The sequence below is a fragment of the Capra hircus genome, chromosome 7, assembly GCF_001704415.2.
Source record: "Capra hircus breed San Clemente chromosome 7, ASM170441v1, whole genome shotgun sequence".
NCBI lineage: Eukaryota > Metazoa > Chordata > Mammalia > Artiodactyla > Bovidae > Capra > Capra hircus.
The window spans coordinates 93,266,828-93,286,857 of NC_030814.1; the positions used below are offsets into that span (position 1 = coordinate 93,266,828).

Here is a 20,030-nt window from a genome sequence, read left to right on the forward strand (position 1 = left end):
AGACTAGAGCCCAGTAACTTTAGGTCAAAAATACAGTTGCTTCTTGTACTTCCTCGGTGGTTCAGTGGTTGAGCATCCGCCTGCCAATGCAGCAGACACAGGTTAGATGCCTGGTCCGGGAAGATTCCACATGCCCGTGGGCCAGCTAACCCGTGCACCACAATTCCTGAGCCCGGGCTAGAGTCTGCGTGCTGCAACTACAGAAGCGGACCAGCCCCATACTCTGCAAGAGAAGCTACCGCAATGATAAGCCCACACACAGTAAAAAAGAGTAGCCCCCACTCGCCGCAACTAGAGGAAGCAGGGTGCACCAAGGAAGACCCAACAGAACCTAAAATAATCTTTTTTTTTTTTTTAATACAGCTTCTCACAGAGACTCCCAAAGCAACGCAATCTGGCACCCGTTACCCCAGCCATCACACTCCCTGTCACTCTGCTATCTCCAGCAGCCCTGGACTCCTGAAATTTCCTGAGTCCCCGCCAATCCTTCCATCTTAGGGCCTTTGCTAGAGCTGTTTTCCTCTGCCAGGTGTACCGTCCCCTTCCTCCTTCACCTGGTTAACTCCAGCTCACTTCGCAGTCTCAGCAAAAACAGTCGCCTCCTCCCAGAAGCTTCCTCTGACGCCCTCAACAAGGTAGGGGGCGAGGGTGTCGTCCTGACTTCACTTCTGGAGACATTGCTGAGGTTTGCAGGCACCAAGCCCGTCGGTTGAGAAACAGGCTGCTTCCCAGATGTGGCCACTAGGAGGCGCCGCGGCACTCCAGCCTCCGCGCAGGATGCGGTGTGTCGCCTGGAGCGCCGGGATACCCGGGTGTGCAGGCCTTCCTGCCAGGCTCTCCCAGGGTAGGTTTCTGCCTCCGCCCCTTCCCCACTGTGTGGCAGACGACAGCCTCTCGGAAATGCCATTTCCTCAAATGTCAGAAGGAAAGCAGCACATGGCCTACTGGTCTCCCAAACATCAAGCGATGGGCCAACATTTGATGGATGTCATGTGCTTCCCTGGTGGCTCAGACGGTCAAGAACCTGACGGCAACGCTGGAGGCCCGGTTCGATCCCTGCGTTGGGAAGATCCCGTGGAGGCGGGCATGGCAACCCACTCCAGTATTCTTGCCTGGGAAATCCCATGGACAGAGAAGCCTGGCAGGCTACAGTCCATGGGGTCACAAAGAGTCAGACAGGACCGAGCAAATAATACTTATGTGCGCGCCAGGCGCCCCCGGCAGGATCCCCAGCCCCACCGCCGCCGTTTTTAGGATGAGAAAATGAAGAGAGCTGGGGCGGCGGGGCGGGCGGGGGGAGCAGTCATTAATTCTAGACGTAACATCCAAAGCCTGGGACCTTCCAAATGCCCCGGCTCTCGGGACCCTCCACTTCCCCAGCTCTCTCCCTGGCAGAAACGCACCTGATTTCCAAGGTCTCTCCTGGAAGAAGGACCAGTGGAAGCAGCTTCGGAAGTGAGAGTTTGCCCCGGGATGCCCAGAGCAGATACACATCTCAAGTAGGTCTGGAAGACTCCTGAGCAGCCCAGGACAGAGCAATCAGTCCGCAGCCAGCTGATCCTTGTCCCGCCTGCTGCAGCCGCGTCCCGGGGGAGACGGGGCGGGGGGCCGCGAGGGAGTTGGAGACGCGGTTTCCTGGGGTCTGGCAGCTGCTGCCTTCCATCCTTAACCTCTCCCCTCGGGCTCTGGGCCCCAGACCAGCAGCTCCCTCGGGCCCGTCTGGGCGCTCTCCCCGCCCCCAGGCTCAGCTTCCCTCCCCGGTAGCAGCGGCCCCTCCCGCCAAAGGAAGTGAGAAGGGGGCTGTTGTAAGAGGAACTAGGGCCGGGAGTCTGCCGGAGGAGCAGGAGCAGGGCCATGCCCGAGCCGCCCCCAGGAGCTTCCTGAGCCTGCACCCCTCCCACGACCCCTCCAGGCACCTCCCCAGGGACCCAGACACCAGCCCCCACCATGGTAAGTCATTCAGGGTGGGCCCTGAAGTGCAGCAGTCGGGGTCACCAGTCAGATGGAAGTGACTAGAGGCCACCACCAGAAGGTGGGACCATGGGAATGGGCACAGCAGACCCTTTGGGATTCTGCAGTACAGCTCAGGTGTTCCAAGCATCCTACACCGGGCACCAAGCTCCCATTGGATGGTGGACAAGATGCCAGAGTGGGGATAGGGCACCAAGGATGGAGCAGTAACTGGAGGACAGAAAGTGGTTTTGAAGGCTCACACAGTGCCTGCAGGTGCAGGGACAAACCCCTTTCCTGGGGCGTGGGGAACCCAGTTCCTAGTCGAGTTTGGTGCCTCATCTCCCTGTGTGGCCTTGGGCCAGTCACTTCCCCCTCTGTGGGCCTCAATTCCCACGCATGTCATATTTGGAAGTCTCTCAGGATGTGGAAGGTGTTTGGGCGATCCTCTCCATTGGAACCTTCAGAGGGTCTTGGGATTCAGCCTCTCTGAGTCCACCACAATTGGGAGAGAAAGCTGGGTCAAAAGGGTGGTGGGTTGCCATGATGGTGGCATGCTGGCATCCCAATGTGGGTGACAGGGTGGTTTGGCAGTAGTCATCACAGAAGCGGGAGTAGGTGAGATGAAACCTGTCTACCCCACCACGGGTTCCTTCTGCTGGAGGGTGGCAGGGAAAAAACACTGCACCCAGAAGCATCACCACCTGGTGAGACTGAGGTCTGATGATGACCGTGGTGATAAGGTTGTAGAGATGGGCACGGTCCTCGGTCTAGATCCAGGAGCATCATGTCACACGCATGAGGAGGAGACTTGGCTGGCTATAAATGTCACACCTCCGTCCCCCGCAGCCCAAGTTCCATGGCTCTGCAAGCCACTTCAGCTTTCATTTTTTGTCAACCTGTCCATGAGGGCGTGTGGCTGGGGACAGTCACAGAGCTAAGAGTGACAACTGCAGGGTTCCTGGCAGTTGCCGCAATGTGGAGGCAGGGATTGCGAGATCACCCTATTTCAGAAAGCCAGTGATAAATGGGGCACCACGGGCCACGGACCCCTCTGGTTAATCTGCAAGCAAACCATCAGCTAGAGCTCTGGGCTTGAGACGGAAGCCCTTCCAAGACGGAACCAGGCCAGGAAGACTCCTTGATCAAAGAAACACAGGAAATAATTTGCTATTTGAGAGAAAAGCAACCCCTCCCAAGGAAACCATGTGAAATGCTGAGTCAATGATTTGCTTGGCCAACTGGGTCTGGGAAGGGAGAAACTCACTCAAGAGGATCATGAATTTAAAAAAAAAAAAAAAAGAGTGGGATTTATCCATGAGATTAATACCTCTGTCTAGAGGTGCTGACATCTTCCTGGAGGAGTGCTGGATGCCAGAAAGCGTGTTGAAAGATTCAGTGAAATGATGTTCATCAGGTGCTGCACAGAGCACATAATGTGCTCCATACACTCATGGTGGGAGTTAGCCATGGTGATGGATGGATGTGGCTTCACTCTTGGTTCCTGTAGCACTGGGTTGTTGATGTCATTGTTCATGACGGCGGTCGTTGCTGTCCATTGGCCCATGTTGGTGGTGTGGTGGTGGCCGTGATGGCTGCTTTCAGTGCCAGCTAGTGTTGAATATTGATGGCTGGTGGCTGCTTGTTTTCCCCTGGAGGGTAGATCTCTAGAATAATGGCAGTTGGCCAACGTTTGAAGTTGGGTGGTGACGGTGATGTTCGTTTGCTGTTGGTCATTCACTGATGATTTGGGTGACTGTCTTGGGACTGGTGGTGATGCAATGTTGGTTTGGAAAGGGGTGTGATTGAATGCTGAACTTCCTAGGTGGCTCAGAGGTAAAGAATCTGTCTGCCAACAGAGAACACTGCGTTTGATCCGTGGGTCGGGGAGATCCCCTGGAGAAGGAAATAGCAACCCACTCCAGTATTCTTGCCTGGAAAATCCCTTTTACAGAGGAGCCTGGCGGGCTACAGTCGACAGAGTCGCAGAAGAGTCTGTGACCACTAGTGACGATTTAGTGACTAGACAACAACTGCTGTTTCAGCGGTGGTAGGTTACATGTGGTTGTTGACAGCTACTTTTGTGATTGTGGTTGTCGATGGTGACTGGTTGTTATAGGTTGTTGATGCCAGTGGTAATGAGTGCTGATGGTGGTGAGTGATGGTAAGGAAGTAGGTGGAGGAATCTTTCGTTCTTCTGTTTGATATTAGCTGGCATTAAGGTTATCAGCAGTTTCAGTTTGACTTCAGCTCAGGGGCAGGTAAAGGCAGCAATTGGTTGTCCTCAGCTGATAATGGTGATGACGTGAGGATAATGGTGGTTGTTTTGAAAGTACAGATATGAAGCTGGGAGACCAGTAATGTGGCTGCTTGATCCAGGGGCAGCAGTCACGGGGATGGACAGAAAAGGCTGGAGGCCAAGAGAGGGTGAAGGAAAAGGATTCTAGAAGGACAAGGATCCCCTGATGTTGGAGAATGGCCTCTGGTTAGGGCTGAAGAAGCCTGAGACACCCCTCCCAAGGGAGGGGGAGACCTGAGAGCCATTTGGGGTGAGAATGTTGTTTGCATGGGGTAGAGATACAGGGTGTGGCCCCAGAGCCCCATAGAGCAGGACCCAGGCTCCAAGGGCACATCAGGGGGCCAGGGTGGGGCCAGGGGCTGAGGGCGGCTCCAGCAGCCACTGCTGCAGCAGCTTCACCTCACCACCGGCTGGCAACCACAGCACGCAGGACCCCGGCAAGGAAGGAAGTGGCTGTTTCGTTGTTCTCTCCAGTGTGGGGCTCTGCTCATCACCACCCAGGAGCAGGGAGGCCAGAGCAGTTGGAGCAGATTGCAAAAGCCCGCTCCTCCAGACCTTCCTCCTGGCCCTGTGTCCCGAGCCTGCGGGACTGGCCAGCTTAAGGCTGCTGCTGCTGCTGCTGCTGCCACTGGCAATGGGGAGAGAGGCTAGTGTTTCCTCTTGACAAGCTTCGCCTCGTTGAATCTGCACGGCTGCCCACGAGGCCCATAGTCCTCAATATACCCATTTGCCCAATGAGAAAACAGAGGCAGGGAGGTTCAGCTAGCGGCCGGACAACCCAAGATAGTAGAGGATTTCAACCAGTGATCCCCAAGGTCACACTGTGAACAGCCACCTTGATCAACAACCTCTTCCTCCTCCTTCCAACTGAGAGGCCACCTGGGGGTATGGGCTGACTCCTATAGTCTAGTTTTTAATTCAAGCAACTAGAATGCTGGTGTGCCACACACATCCAAGGCCTTCTGGCCCATCGCTCGCGCTGCCACCACTTACAACAATCTGAAACATTCATGTTTCAAGGTCTATCTCCTACAGGAAGCCTGCTCTGATTGCCTCAGCCTCCTACAGGAAGCCCTCTCGGATTGCTTCAGTTCTTCTTTGTGCAGTCTGATTGGGATCACAGTCTCCCCTGGACAACTCGCTTCTGAGCTACTCAGGAGCAGAGTCTAGGCCTGGTCCCCACAGACCTCCATGCACAGTAAGAGTTCAGAAAGTGTTTTCACTACAGGGCTCCAATGCCCCAGCCCTTGGTTCTCCCTTCTTTGGCACCAGGGAAGCTGCAACCCCATGCCTTTACTGTAAGTTGATGGGGGGGAAGCCTCTCTGAAGAGCTGAAGTTAGAAACTATGTTCTTCTTCCATCCCAGTCACCTCGCGCCCCTGACTATCTTTCACAAGAACTCCAGCCTGTTGAGTCATATCTGACTTGTGGTCAACTGTGACCACAAGCTCTCTGTTACAGCCTCACCCCCAAGGGAGGAACAAACAGCTTCAGCCTGACCCTCGGAGACTTGGGGGACACAGAGAGATGGACACCAATGACACAGGATAGGAGGCAGTCTTATCACAAAGATACTTCATTCATTTATTCATTCAACAAGTGTGCCTTGACCAGTTCCTCTATATCATCAAACACTGACCACTTTCACTAAAGGCTCTTGGGGACACTGGCTGCCATTTCCTGAGGCAACCCAGTGGATCTTTTCTCAGCACTGGCTTGTTTATTTTCCCCAGCAAGCCCACAGAGGAGATTTATTATGGCACCTGTTCTACAGATGGGGCAACTGAGGCTTGGAGAAGTGAAGTGGCCTCCCTGGGGTTCCATAGCCAAGTGTCAAGCCAGGCCTCACACCCAGTTCATCCCTTGCCAAAATTCTTGACTCTCCTCCCTCACACTATAACCTCTTGAGCAAAACCTCTCTCTTCGCCACAAACAACTCATGGGTTTTTTGTGTGATCGTGTAGAACTCAGCTGGATCCTGGAGTCCAGGCTTCCTGGGGCTGGACACAGAAGGAGAGGCTGCTAGAGGCAAAGGCCCATTCCACTGGGTGGGGAAAGAAGGGAAGGACAGGAAGAGGAACCAAGTTCTTGAGGCCAGGAGAGCCAGCCAGACACAGCCGGCCTCAGGGCCTCTGATCTCAGAGAAAGGAAGTGGCCTGGAGTCTCAGCTGAGCCCGAGGGGGTCCCAAGAGCATGGAGATCAGGATGACCCCAGAGAGGAAACCCTGGACAGGACCATGTGTGTCTCCTCCACATCCTCATCTGGCCTATAGCACCAACCCTGGCCATTCCCGACGCAGACTTGGCTTCCCTTTCTGCTGTGTGACCTTAGGGAGGACACCTAACCTCTCTCTTTGGGCCATAGTTTTCTCTCTTGCAAAATGGATCTAATCAGAGCAATGACCCAGATGTGTGCCCAGAGGATGCAATGAGATAATTCACGAAAAAAGCTTAGACCAGAGTCTGGCACAAAATAAGTGCCAGTGGGGCGTGAACTTTTGTTACCTATTGTTGTTCCCGGTTACCATAGCTACCACCCACGCCCCACTCTTTGAGGTCTGCAGAGAGAGAATCCACTTCTAGTTCGCCCACCCAACCTCCCCACCCCGACACAGGGAAAGGGCAGCCCCAGCAGGCCCCTGAATGACACCACTTCATCCCCTGTATTTAAAATTTCATCGGCTCTTCTCACCAACACACCAGCTGGTCTCCTTATTTTAAAAACAGAAAATACACTCCCCTGACCCCTCCTTCTCCACAAAGCCTCTTTCCCTCTTCCCCTTCTTGGCCAGACTGTCCAGAAGCAGTCCTCTCTCCCTGTCTATACCTCCTGACCTCCCAAGTTGACTCCTGACCCTGAGGTGTCTCCATGGGGGACCCTCTGAGCCTCCAGTGAGCGTGAAGTTCTTTAGCAGCTGGGGGTCCAGTTGACAGCTCCCTGCTTCTCCTAACCGGCCACCCCAGGTCCTGGCTGCCTCCAAACTCAGCCTCTGCCGTGGGCATGGTTGCTAACCCCTCCACGCTGCTGTTTCCGAAACCTTGCCCTCCCCCACCTACCCTTCCTGCTGTATCCCAGGGCTCTCAGAGCATCACACCCAGTTGTCGTTATTGCTCAGTCGCTGTTTTGTCCATCTCTTTGTGACCCCATGGACTGTAGCCCATCAGGCTCCTCTGTTCATGGGGTTTCCCAGGCAAGAATACTGAAGTGAGTTGCCATCTCCTTCTCCAGGGGATCTTCCCAACCCAGGGAGAGAACCCACGTTTCCTGTACCGACAGGCAGATTCTTTACCACTGAGCCACCTGGGAAGCCCATCACACCCAGCTCCCCCTTCTTGTACCAAACATCTTAGCAGGCCCCCTTGAAACACTGAAATGAAATTCACATGCAGCAAAAAAACACTAACTTCCATCTTTCAGAAACATTGAATGCGGTCCCCTGCAAGGCCGGGAGAGAGTCATTTAGAATAAGATGTGCACGGAAAGACGGAAGTGCTCAGGCCACTGGCCCGAGAACTCTCACTGGAGTGGCCAGGTGCTCACACCTCAACACAGGTGTGTCTCAGTCAGCGGCACAGCCCCACCCCCCCACCCCAAGTAGGACACATTAACCTCACGAGCAACGTAAGCTTCTAAACACTGGATGCTTCTTTCTTTTTCTTCAATTAATTAATTTATCTATTTATGGCTATGCTGGGTGTTTGTTGTTGCTTGTGGGCTTTCTCCAGTTGCCACGAGCGGGGGCTACTCACTAGTTGAGACAGAAGGCCTTCTCATTGTGGGGGCTTCTCTTGTTGCAAAGCACAGGCTCTAGGCACACAGGCTTCGGTAGTTGCAGCAAGCAGACTCAGGAGTTGTGGCGCATAGGCTGAGTTGCTCCGCAGCATGTGGGATCTTCCCAGACCAGGGATTGAATCCGTGTCCCCCGCATTGGTTGGTGGGTTATTAACCACTGGACTGGTAGGAAAGTCCCTAGAGTGGCATTATTAACCAGGCAGGAAGGATGTTCTGGGCAGAGGGCTCAACATCTGCAAAGACTCAGAGGCAAGGTAGTGAGGAACTGAAAGAGTTCTCCCTGAACTCTAGGTTACTGGTGCAGATTAGGTGCTCAAGAAATCTCTGCGGAGTGGCTGCATGGGGATGGCAGTGATGGGAAGCCACTGGCAGAGAGATGGGGCCATAATTGCCGTCGGAAAAATTCACACTTGGGACTTCCCTGGCGGTCCAGTGGTTAAGACTGCACTTTCAGTGCAGGGGGCGTGGGTTAAATCTCTAGTCAGGGAACCAGGGTTGCAAATCTGCATGACACAAGCCAATAAATAAATTAAATAGCAGTAATAATAATAAATAGTGTTCTTTTTTAAAAAAGAAAGAAAATCTCACTCTCAATAATCAGGCTAGAAGCAGTCTCAGGGGCTCCAGCCCTGCCCCTTCCTTCCCCCTACCCTCCCCGAAACATCCCTCCTCTGCTTTCTCTTCCTGCTTCAGTCACACCTCTGCATTTGCCCTGGCAGTTCACTGTCTGATGAACCTTTTCTCCCTGTACTTGATTAAAACCCTTCTCAGCTTTCACATACCATCCCCAAAGCCCTCTGGAGCCCAGCCGCTCACGAAAGTAGATGCAAAAACCTGGCCTTTGCTGTCAGATGACCCTAGATTTGAACCCCACATCCTTGGAACCACATTAGCTGCATCCTTAGTCAAGGGTCAAATCCCTCTCAGGCCCCAGTCTCCTTCCCAGACTTTACCACACTGAGCTATGATGATTGCCAATGATATAGGTGACAATTTGCATGGCTGAGTCCCTTCACTGTTCACCTAAAACTATCACAACATTGTTTGTTAATCAGCTATACCCCAATGCAAAATAAGTTTTTTAAAAAAATTGGCAACACCTGCCTCCAGTATCATGCATGTCATAGATGCTTGGTGAATGTTAATTCTGTCAAGTGTCCCTCTTCGAGGCACCCTCCCCCTACCCCACTTAGTTCCCCCGAAGCAGCTAATCTCTCTTATCAACCCTGGCTGATAAGGCTGCTTCTCCCATTTTACAGATGAAGTCACTGAGGCTCAGAGCAATGTTAAGTCACACAGCCAGGATCAGAACCCAGATCTAACCCACACCCAAAACTAGGCTCATTTCATGTCTCTGGATATTCTTCCATGAATCCCTCCCGCCCCCCAACTTCAGGGACTGTCAGCATGACCAGAATCTGAGCTAGCACCTCCCCTGCTCAGGAACCTTCAATGGCTCCCCAGTACTCCGGGCACTGGGGAGAGACTGGCTTCTCATCTATCTCTGCCCTGGAGTTGCCCATGCTGACCCTCCCGCTTGATCTCTGCCTCAATCCCTTCCCAGATGGGCCCAGCACACCATCTCCATTCCCCTGGCAAGTCCTGGTCATCTTTGAAGACCTGACTTTGATTCCCAATATCTTTGCTCTTGAGCTTCCCAAGTGGTGCTAGTGGTAAAGAACCTGGCTGTCAATACAAGGGACATAAGGACTGTGGGTTCGATCCCTGGGTCAGTAAGATCCCCTGGAGGAGGGCATGGGAACCCACTTCAATATTCTTGTCTGGAGAATCCCATGGACAGAGCACCTGGTGAGCTACAGTCCATAGAGTTGCAAAGAGTAGAACATGACTGAAGCGTCTTATCACATATGCCTTTTTGCTCTTGGGGGCTTCCTCTGAAGCTGGGTTTCTTTCTTTGCCGTTGTCCCTTGCCAGGTGCTCCCTGCAGGGGCTGAGAAAGGACTCAGTCCAGATCCCTGTCCTCCAGGAGCTCCAGGTCTGGGGCGTGTGCGGGGATTCCTGCAGGAGGGATACCTTGTCTGAGCATGAGTTACCAGCCACGAGAGCTCCAGGTCACCACCACTCTGTGCGCCAATCCCTCCATGACAGGGTGTATTGAACGGAGACAGAGAGGGCCTGCGAGAGCCAGTGTGCTGAAGTGTTTAAGGTGCTGGATGAGCTCAGCTGGGCTGAGAGAGCATTCCCGGCAGGCTTCCTGGAGGAGGAGTTTAAATGGGGAACCTGTGTCTGAGTCTCCTCCTTGGGGCCTACGGAAGGTGTCAGCTGATGAAAAGCTGAGGGAGAGAATTAAAAGGGAAAGTGGGAGCTTGGAATGTGCCAGAACTAGCTCTCTAAGGATGGAGACCACGGCAGAGGTGGTGGGAAGGCTGGGGGAGCTGAGGACCAAGGCCGTAGCAGGGCACTGAGGCAGAGATCACAGACACGTGGTGACTGAGAGAGTCTCAGGGGGATGGGCCAGGAGGACCCCAAGCTAGGAGGAAGCAAGTGGGCGGAAGAAGGTCATCTGGAGGTGAAAACGTTGTTGTTCAGTCGCTCAGTCGTGTCCGATTTCTTTGCGACCCCATGGACTGCAGCTCGCCAGGCTTTCCTGTCCTTCTCTATCCCCAGAGTTTGTTCAAACTCATATCCACTGAGTTGATGATGCCATCCAACCATCTCATCCTCTGCTGCCCCTTCTCCTTTTGCTTTCAATCTTTCTCAGATCAGAGTCTTTTCCAATGAGTCAGCTCTTCACGTCAAGTGGCCGAAGTGTTGAAGCTTCAGCTTCAGCATCAGTCCTTCCAATGAATATTCAGGGTTGATATCTTTTAGGATTGACTAGTTTGATCTCCTTGCTGTCCAAAGGATTCTCAAGCGTCTTCTCCAGCACCACAGTTCAAAAGCATCAATTCTTCAGGACTCACCCTTCTTTATGGTCCAACTCTCACATCCATACGTGACTATTGGAAAAACCATAGCTTTGACTATATGGAACTTTGGCAGCAAAGTGATGTCTCTGCTTTTTAATACACTGTTCATCATAGCTTTTCTTCCAAGGAGCAAGCGTCTTGGGTCAAATGCCAGGGAGAAGTCAGGAACTCAGCCTGGGCCAACGGAGGGAGAGATGGGCTGGGGATGTGAGAGAGAGGGTGGGTGAGCTCCCCCATCAAGCCTTCCCTGATCCCCTCCTCCCCTCCCACAGTTGCGAGATCCCCAAGCACACTCTACCCCACTGGACCAGGCATCACCCTCTGCTCCATGGCAACAGGATACAAAGTGGAGGGATGCTGGTACCAAAAGAGAGAGGGCTGAGGGACACATCCAAGCTGTCATTCTGTCTGTCCTCCTCTTTTGGGAGTAGACCTTGTCTCCCTCTTGTCATCCCTGAGATAGGGAAGGAGGGAGGGAGGTGGCAGGTGGGCAAGGGGACAGCATCAGCAGCTGATGATGTAGGTGAGCCAGGTGGGAAGGGGAGGAGTGCTCAGGCACCAGCCCCCACCACGCCCCCTGCAGGGTCTCACCGTCACCCCACCGCCCCCACCCCCAGGGCAGCAAGGAGCGCTTCCACTGGCAGAGCCACAATGTGAAGCAGAGCGGCGTGGACGACATGGTGCTTCTACCCCAGATCACTGAGGACGCCATCGTGAGCAACCTCCGCAAGCGCTTCATGGATGACTACATCTTCGTACCCTGGGCCGTGGGCGGGGTGGGCAGATGCAGGACTCAGGGACAGGAGTATGACTGACCAGCGGATGGAGGGATGGTGGGTGGATGAGGGCAGGGGAGGATGAAAGAGGCTGTAGCACGGAAGGGACACACATGCCTGAGCACAGGAACAGAGTGGGGATGGGCAGCAAGAGCACAGGGCGTTAGCGAAAGGGGACCGCGGAGTAACAGCAGGGCTCCAGTTGGGGGTGGCTGTGCCTCTCACGGCTCCCTCTGCTCAGGGGTAACTCAGGCACAGCACCCTCTGTTCCCTTCAATCTGGATCCGGCTCAGTTTTTTCCTAAGACGCCTGGAGTATCTCCATCTCTTCCTCCAAGCCACAGGGCTCTTGGAGGCCCCAGGGGAGCAGGAGGAGGGGACAGGGCCCCTTGAGGGACACAGCTTGCCAGCACACTGCATGGCCCTTAACCGTCTCCACCCTAGACCTACATTGGCTCGGTTCTCATCTCCGTAAACCCCTTCAAGCAGATGCCCTACTTCACAGACCGCGAGATCGACCTCTACCAGGGCGCGGTGAGGCGGGGGCCGGGTGGGAGCCACAGCCCCAAGGCCTCCCCCCCGACCTGAGACCGAGGCTGAGCCCTGCTCTCTCCCACCAGGCCCAGTATGAGAATCCCCCGCACATCTATGCCCTCACCGACAATATGTACCGGAACATGCTTATAGACTGTGAGAACCAGTGTGTCATTATCAGGTACAGAGTGGGAGCCCAGACCCTCCTCCCCAAGGCCCCTCAAACAGCATCACCACCCCAGGGAGCTTTAACTGGAATTCCTGATCCAGACAGAGCCTCGCTGTCCCTCTCCACCCCCAGCCACACTCTACTTAGCCTCTCACCCTCTGATCCGTGAGGTATTTTGTGCATTCATCCTGTTATTGCCCACCTGTTCCATCTAAGTGTCAGGAGATTTAGATCCATCTTGCTCACCATGGTATCCCCAACAGCCTGGGCTATTGCTTGGCACCCAATAGGCGTCAATGAATGAACGATCAGAGCCCCAGCTGGAAAGGGCACTTCCTCCACCCCTGGTCACTCATCATCCTTTTCCTCACGCATCCTCAGTGGAGAGAGTGGAGCTGGGAAGACAGTGGCGGCCAAATATATCATGGGCTACATCTCCAAGGTGTCGGGCGGAGGCGAGAAGGTCCAGGTAAGGCAAAACAGGAAGAGGGGCTGGGTATCCCCACATGGAATTTCATCTGCTCACCTCCAAACTCCCACACCCCACCACAGTCTGACCTCTTCCCGCCCCCACCTGTGTCTTTCCCCAGCACGTGAAAGATATCATCCTTCAATCAAACCCACTGCTGGAAGCCTTTGGCAATGCCAAGACAGTGCGCAACAATAATTCCAGTCGCTTTGTGAGTCTCTGTGGCCTCTACAGTGTTTGTCTCTGTCTCTGCCTCTTTCCTTTACATATATGCTCAAGAGTACAGGAAATACCTGCTCCTCAATAGGAGACTGGCTTCCTGTTCATGATCCCTCTGGAAAAAAAGTCCCCCATCAGCAGCTCTGTGGAGACGAAGACATGTTCATGTACCATTCTTGAATACTCCTCCCCTGGCTGCAACTAGGCTATGTCTGTTCCTATTTTCATTTCAGGTCCCATTTATCCCCTCATTCATTCTTTCTTTCATCAAATGCTTCTTGGAGTCCTTTGTGTCAGGGGCTATGCTGAGCCTAATGAAAGACAGAATAGGTAAATGGATTTGGGTTTGTCATCATTTTCAGTCACTGTTTGGATGTGTGGCTTGGACAAAAGAAAAAAAAAAAATGTAACCTTGTGGGTCTCCTCTGTTGGAATGGGATGGTGTGGTGGCTCAGATGGTAAAGAAACTCCCTGCACTTCAGGAAATCCAAGTTTGATCCCTGAATTGGAAAGATTCCCTGGAGGAGGGAATGGCAACCCACTCCAGTATTCTTGCCTAGAGAATCCCATGGACAGAGGAGCCTAGTGAGCTACAGTCTGTGGGGTCACAAAGAGTTGGACATGACTGAGTGACTAACACTTTCACTTTCATAGACTTCAATAATTTCAGTAAATGCTTGAACATGGAAATGGCTTAATGAATTCTGACACTAATGAGATTTTTTCCCCCTGGATATTAGTATCTATAATATTAATTATATTTTATTTTCTAATATATTTTCATATAATTATATTTGAAGTATTTTCTCCAACATTTTATTTTAAAATTTTTCATATACCTGGAAAAGCTAAACACTACAGTAAACACTTGTATGCTCATCTCCTAGATTCTACCATTAATATTTTACTATTCTTGCTTAATCATATGTACATCAATCCACTTTTTTTATGCACTGTAAACTATAACATCATACCTTTCCTTCAGACACTTAAGCATGCAGACGATTAATCAGTCCAATATAAATTTGCAGCTCTCTTTCATTTCTTTTAAAGTTAAGTTTGCATACAGCAAATTATGTAAATCTAAAGGGGACTATTCATTAATTTAGATGAGTGCATACGCCCATGCAACCAACACTCCTATCGGTATACAGAATATCACCATCTCTGCAGAAAGTCTCCTCTTGTCTCTTTCTAGTCAACCTCTACTTCTACCTTACCCAAGAAGAAGTCACTCTAATTTTTTTTTTTTTTTTTTTTTTGCACCATAGATTAGTTTCAGCAGTTTTAGAATTTCATATAAATAGAAACACACAGTCTGTGTTTTCGGACTACTAATATACAGCAAAACATGGATGAACCACAAGAACATGTAATTCTATTTTATTTTATTTTATTCTATTGCTGCTGTTGTGCTCAGTGGTGTCTAGCTCTTTTGCAACCCCATGGACTGTAGCTTGCCAGGCTCCTCTGTCCGTGGGATTTCCCAGGCAAGAATACTGGAGTGGGTTGCCACTTCCTTCTCCAGGGGATCTTTCCAATCCCCTGGATCGGACCAGGGGTCGAACCCGAGGTACCTATGTCTCCTGCATTGGCAGGCAGATTCTTTACCACTGGTGCTACCTAGGAAGCCCCTTATTTTATATAGTTTTGGCTCAGACGGTAAAGAATCCACCTGCAATGCAGGAGACTCGGGTTCGATTCTTGGGTTGGGAAGATTCCCTGCAGAAGGGAATGGCAACAGGGCTAGAGGCCCCAGGTTAGGGCTTGAATCATCAGGGAGGGAGGAAAAGGTATTCCTGGCCCAGGACCCATTTTAGGCAAAGACTGGAGGGAAGGAGCTGGTGAGAAGAACAATAAGTGGAAGTTGGGGAGAGAAGAGCTACTTGAGGTCACTTGGGGAAGAAGGCTCATAAGACCCATCCCCCGTCCTTCCTCACCTGCAGCCCTGGGCCCCTGGGCGGGGACTGATGTGGCTTTCTTGGGTTCAGGGCAAGTACTTTGAGATCCAGTTCAGCCGAGGTGGGGAGCCGGATGGGGGCAAGATCTCCAACTTCCTGCTGGAGAAATCCCGCGTGGTCATGCAGAATGAAAACGAGAGGAATTTCCACATCTACTATCAGGTGCAAGGAAGGTGGCCATGGGGCTGGGAGGGAGCCTCACTGGAGCCCAGGGGGGATACCATGGGAGGGTCGGTGTTTGGGAGCCCGTGATGGCAAGGACCCGGGGATTACGAGGGCTGCGCCCGTCCACCACCATGTGAATGAGCTTCACCCACCCTCCAGCTGCTGGAAGGGGCCTCTCAGGAGCAGCGGCAGAACCTAGGGCTCATGACTCCTGACTACTACTACTACCTCAACCAGTCAGACACCTACAAGGTGGACGGCACCGATGACCGGAGCGACTTCAGTGAGACTCTGGTGAGCACTGCTGCCACTTCAGCCCCAGGAAACCTTCTTGTGTTACAAATTGGGAAACCAAGGCCTGGAAAGGGACAGGGACTTGCCCAAGGTCACACAGCAAAAAAAAAAAGAGCCAGGAGAGGGGTCCAGGTGTCCTGACCGTCCCCCTGCCCCCACCCCCCCGCCCCGAATATTTGTGTTGTGGTCACTGAAGCCTAATCCGCGGGATGGCTGGAGGTCGAGCTTTGCACCACAGGCTCTGTGCCCCATGTGCCTACAGAGCGCCATGCAAGTCATCGGGATCCCGGCCAACGTCCAAGAGCTGGTCCTGCAGCTCGTGGCGGGCATCTTGCATTTGGGAAACATCAGCTTCTGCGAAGACGGGAATTATGCCCGGGTGGAGAGCGCAGACCGTGAGTGTGGGTGCTGCGGAGGGTGTGGTGGAGGCGTGTGTGTGTGTGTGAACTGCTTCCTCCCAGTTGTGGCCCCCAGAAGCTGAGGACCTAAGCGGACAAGATCGATGTCACCGGGCAAAAATGGGGAGAGACGGGAGCCTCCGTGTGAGGCCCAAGAACCCGACCGGCTGCTCCCTTTCTCCCCACCCCACCACCTGGCAGTCCTGGCCTTCCCCGCCTACCTCCTGGGCATTGACAGCGGGCGGCTGCAGGAGAAACTGACCAGCCGCAAGATGGACAGCCGCTGGGGCGGGCGCAGCGAGTCCATCGACGTGACCCTGAACGTGGAGCAGGCAGCCTACACACGCGATGCTCTGGCCAAGGGGCTCTACTCCCGTCTCTTTGACTTCCTCGTGGAGGCAAGTGAGGCTCTGAGGACAGGGGCAGGGGGAGAGGGGCTCTGGGGCAGCACCAGGCCCAGGGCTTGGACCAGCCAAGAGAGGGAGGGGGAGCGTTCTGAGTGTCCTGACCTTGCTAATGCCCAGCTTTGGGAGGTAACACACAGGGCAGGAGATGATGTGATGGGAGATTTAAGGTCTTCCTTAAAAACTGATCGGTAGGCTTCCCTAGTGGCTCAGACAGTAAAGAATCTGCCTGCAAAGGAATGAGATTTGGGTTCGATCCCTGGGTAGGAAAGATCCCCTGGAGAAGGGAATGGCAACACACTCCAGTATTCTTGCCTAGAGAATCCCATGGACAGAGGAGCCTGATGGGCTACAGTCTATGGGGCCACAAAGAGATGGACACAACTGAGCGACTAATACTTTCACTTTCACTTTGGCTGTTACATGGAGCCCAAGCAGGAGGGGCTGCTGGAAATTTCCAGGCCTGGATCAAGATGGGGGCTGCTGAAATGGAGAGGGGTGGGTGCCTTAGAGAGAGCCATGAGCACGGCTGTCAGAAGGACAAAGTGATGGACCAGGTGATGGTAGATGAGAACAGGATGTGTCAAGGTCAAGAATGGTGACTAAACGTGCAATAATTGCAAACAGCAGCCTCCTTGGTAGAGTAGGTGGCCTGTTGCCTAAGGGATCTTGGAGACAGTCCTTTCCAGGGGACATTCATGATGGGCATGCTGCCCCCCAGTCTAGGCTCTAGACAGCTGTGTGAGGTGCTTTGGACAGCCCCAGGGCCCAGTGGCCAGGTCATGATGCCCATCCACACCAAGCTGCAGAATAAGGAGCATATGTCTGAGGCCCTCCACAGGGCCAAGTTCAAGTTCCCTGGCTGCCAGAAGATCCGTATCGCCTAGAAGTGAGGATTTACTAAGTTTAATGCGGATGAATTTGGAAACATGGTGGCAGAAAAGCGGCTCATTCCAGATGGCTGTGGGATCAAATACAGCCCTAATCACTGCCCCCTGGACAAATGGTGGGCCCTGTGCTCATGAGAGCCTGGGCACTGTCCCCTCCTGACTCGGGCGTGCTAAGTCGCCTCAGTCATGCCTGACTCTTTGCAACGCTATGGACTGTAGCCCACCAGGCTCCTCTGTTCACAGGATTCTCCAGGCAAGAATACTGGAGTGAGTTGCCAGTTACTCCTCCAGGAGGTCTTCCCAACACAGGGATCAAACCTGTCTCTTGCACTGATAGACAGATTCTAGTACCACCTGGGAAGTCCACTCTTTACTCATGCACATCAATAAATCCCACTTTCCTATCAAAAAAAGAAAAAAGGATTGTGACTGTAGTAGCCAACACTCCATAGCAATTAATGCATGCCAGCTATGGTTCTGTTCTTCATGCACTGATTTATTTAATTCTTAAGAAAAAGCCCTCTAAGAGAGATGCTACTGTGAACCCATTTTAAAGATGAGCAAATAGAGGTGCAAAGTGGTTAAGGGGCAGAGCCAGCTCCCAAGGCAGGAACCCTAATGTTCTAACACCCGGTTTCTTGTAGGAATGATGAACAGGGTTGAGGGTAGGCACAGCGATGGGGAAGGCTGGAGACACACTGGTGGGAGGGGACAAGAGCATTTCAAGAGAGTGGCAGGCCTGTGTAGCCACTCACCTAGTGTCCCTGTGCATCACAGGCCATCAACCGTGCCATGCAGAAGCCCCAGGAGGAGTACAGTATCGGTGTGCTTGACATCTACGGCTTTGAGATATTCCAGGTATGACCCTCTGGCCCAGTGGGAGGGGGGCCTCCAGCATCAGCCCACTGAGTGAGGCATGCTTTTCCTCCCTTGGCAGAAAAACGGCTTTGAGCAGTTCTGCATCAACTTTGTAAACGAGAAACTGCAGCAGATCTTTATTGAACTCACTCTGAAGGCTGAACAGGTGGGCAGGGGAAGACAACTGGCCAGGGCCAGGGGTCACTGGGGAGGAGGTGTGGGACCATGAAGGTTGCCAAGCAACCAGGGACACCCCAGCCCCACATGGGCACATCCTTCTACTGACATGTCCAAGCTCCTTCTTCACAGGAGGTTTTCTACCTCTAAGGCTCTGATGAGGGCGGGAGCATTGCCTCTTTGTTCAAACCTTCAGTGGGCTTCCTGGTGGCTCAGACGGTAAAGAAATTGCCTGCCAGTACAGGAGACATGGGTTTGATGCCAGGGTCAGGAAGATCCCCTGGAGGAGAGCATGACTCCCCACTCCAGTATTCTTGCCTGGAGAATCCCATGGACAGAGAAGCCTGGCGGGCTACAGTCCATGGGGTTGCAAAGAGTCGGACACGACTGAGCAGCACCTGCTGTGTAGCAGGCACTGTTTGCAGTGCTGAGAAGACCCCCATGAATGGGATGGACAAAATCCTGCCATTTTCATTCTACCCATCCTGCAGAGGCAGAGCCTGAGACTAGGATTCAGGGCAAATACCAGGAGATGATTGAAGACGCGACAAAGGGATTTTTAAAATTATTTATTTATTTTTGGCTACCCGACACTGCATGTGAGATCTTAGACTCCCACTGGGGATTGAACCCATATGCCCTGCAGTGGAAGAGCAGAGTCTTAACCACCGGCTGGCTTTCAGGCTCTGAAAGGGATTCTTTTTTTAAGAGCCAAATGGGATGTATTCATGAAAAGATCACACTTCAGGCAACTGGGGCTCAATTCTGGGACCCCAGGGGGAAGGTCTGACCTCCAGGAAATGAGATTTGTTATCGGAGACCGTCCTAAGTGATGAGACTGGAAGGACAAGTTATGGGAGGGACATCTGTCACACTTCCTCCACCCATGCTTGTGAAGCTAACATTCTAGAAACACTCACATCTTTGCCCAGATGCCCGGTCCCATCCCTGCCCCCTTTGCCATCCCCAGGAGGAGTACGTACAGGAGGGTATCCGCTGGACCCCCATCCAGTACTTCAACAACAAAATCGTCTGTGACCTCATCGAAAACAAGCTGGTGAGGGCTGAGCCAGATTTGGGGGTTCCCACTGGGCCCCAGTCAGAACTGGGCTTGGGAAATCACTGTGCCCCTGAGCTGGGCTTGGAAGAGCTGGGAGAACCCTGGAGGTTCTGGGCCCCTATAGACCCTTCTAACCCACGCTCCCCCTTAGGCAGATGGAGACCCATCAGCCACCACGTCCATTCACTCTGCTCACCTGTCACTTATTCACTCCACAAACATCGCCCCCAAGGCAGGCTGCGGGGGAGAGGGGTCAAAGTTGACAGGTCCCCTTTCATCTCCATCTGGGGAAAGGATAGAGGCACGGATCCCTTATGGGGTTCCCCACCCCATCCTGTACCAGAGAGCTTCCACAGCATCCCCACACATCGGAGCTTCCCATCACTTCCGCTCCCTCCTAGGAGCGGCAAGGCTTTGGGGCCAGTCCGTGCTGAGCCCTTCCCCACCTCCTCACCTCACAGAATCCCCCAGGCATCATGAGCGTCCTGGACGACGTATGCGCCACCATGCACGCCACGGGCGGCGGCGCCGACCAGACGCTGCTGCAGAAGTTGCAGGCAGCCGTGGGCAACCATGAGCACTTCAACAGCTGGAGCGCTGGCTTCGTCATCCACCACTACGCGGGCAAGGTGCGCCCCGCCCCCCGTCCCTCGGACCCCGCCCCTCCCCAGTTTACTAGACTGCA

At 53.1% G+C, this 20,030-nt stretch overlaps 1 protein-coding gene across 1 annotated transcript in view; it reads left to right on the forward strand.

Moving 5' to 3' along the window:
• MYO1F (myosin IF) overlaps positions 1,669-20,030 on the forward strand; it is a 36,122-nt gene continuing 17,760 nt past the window's right edge. The window contains exons 1-14 of the mRNA XM_018050949.1: positions 1,669-1,950; positions 11,590-11,727; positions 12,192-12,281; positions 12,368-12,462; positions 12,832-12,919; positions 13,041-13,130; positions 15,130-15,261; positions 15,424-15,558; positions 15,821-15,953; positions 16,158-16,354; positions 18,028-18,108; positions 18,188-18,274; positions 19,256-19,342; positions 19,807-19,974. Of these exons, the coding sequence (XP_017906438.1) occupies positions 1,948-1,950; positions 11,590-11,727; positions 12,192-12,281; positions 12,368-12,462; positions 12,832-12,919; positions 13,041-13,130; positions 15,130-15,261; positions 15,424-15,558; positions 15,821-15,953; positions 16,158-16,354; positions 18,028-18,108; positions 18,188-18,274; positions 19,256-19,342; positions 19,807-19,974 (1,524 nt within the window). The 5' untranslated portion in view covers positions 1,669-1,947. The remainder of the gene's footprint in view (positions 1,951-11,589; positions 11,728-12,191; positions 12,282-12,367; positions 12,463-12,831; positions 12,920-13,040; positions 13,131-15,129; positions 15,262-15,423; positions 15,559-15,820; positions 15,954-16,157; positions 16,355-18,027; positions 18,109-18,187; positions 18,275-19,255; positions 19,343-19,806; positions 19,975-20,030) is intronic.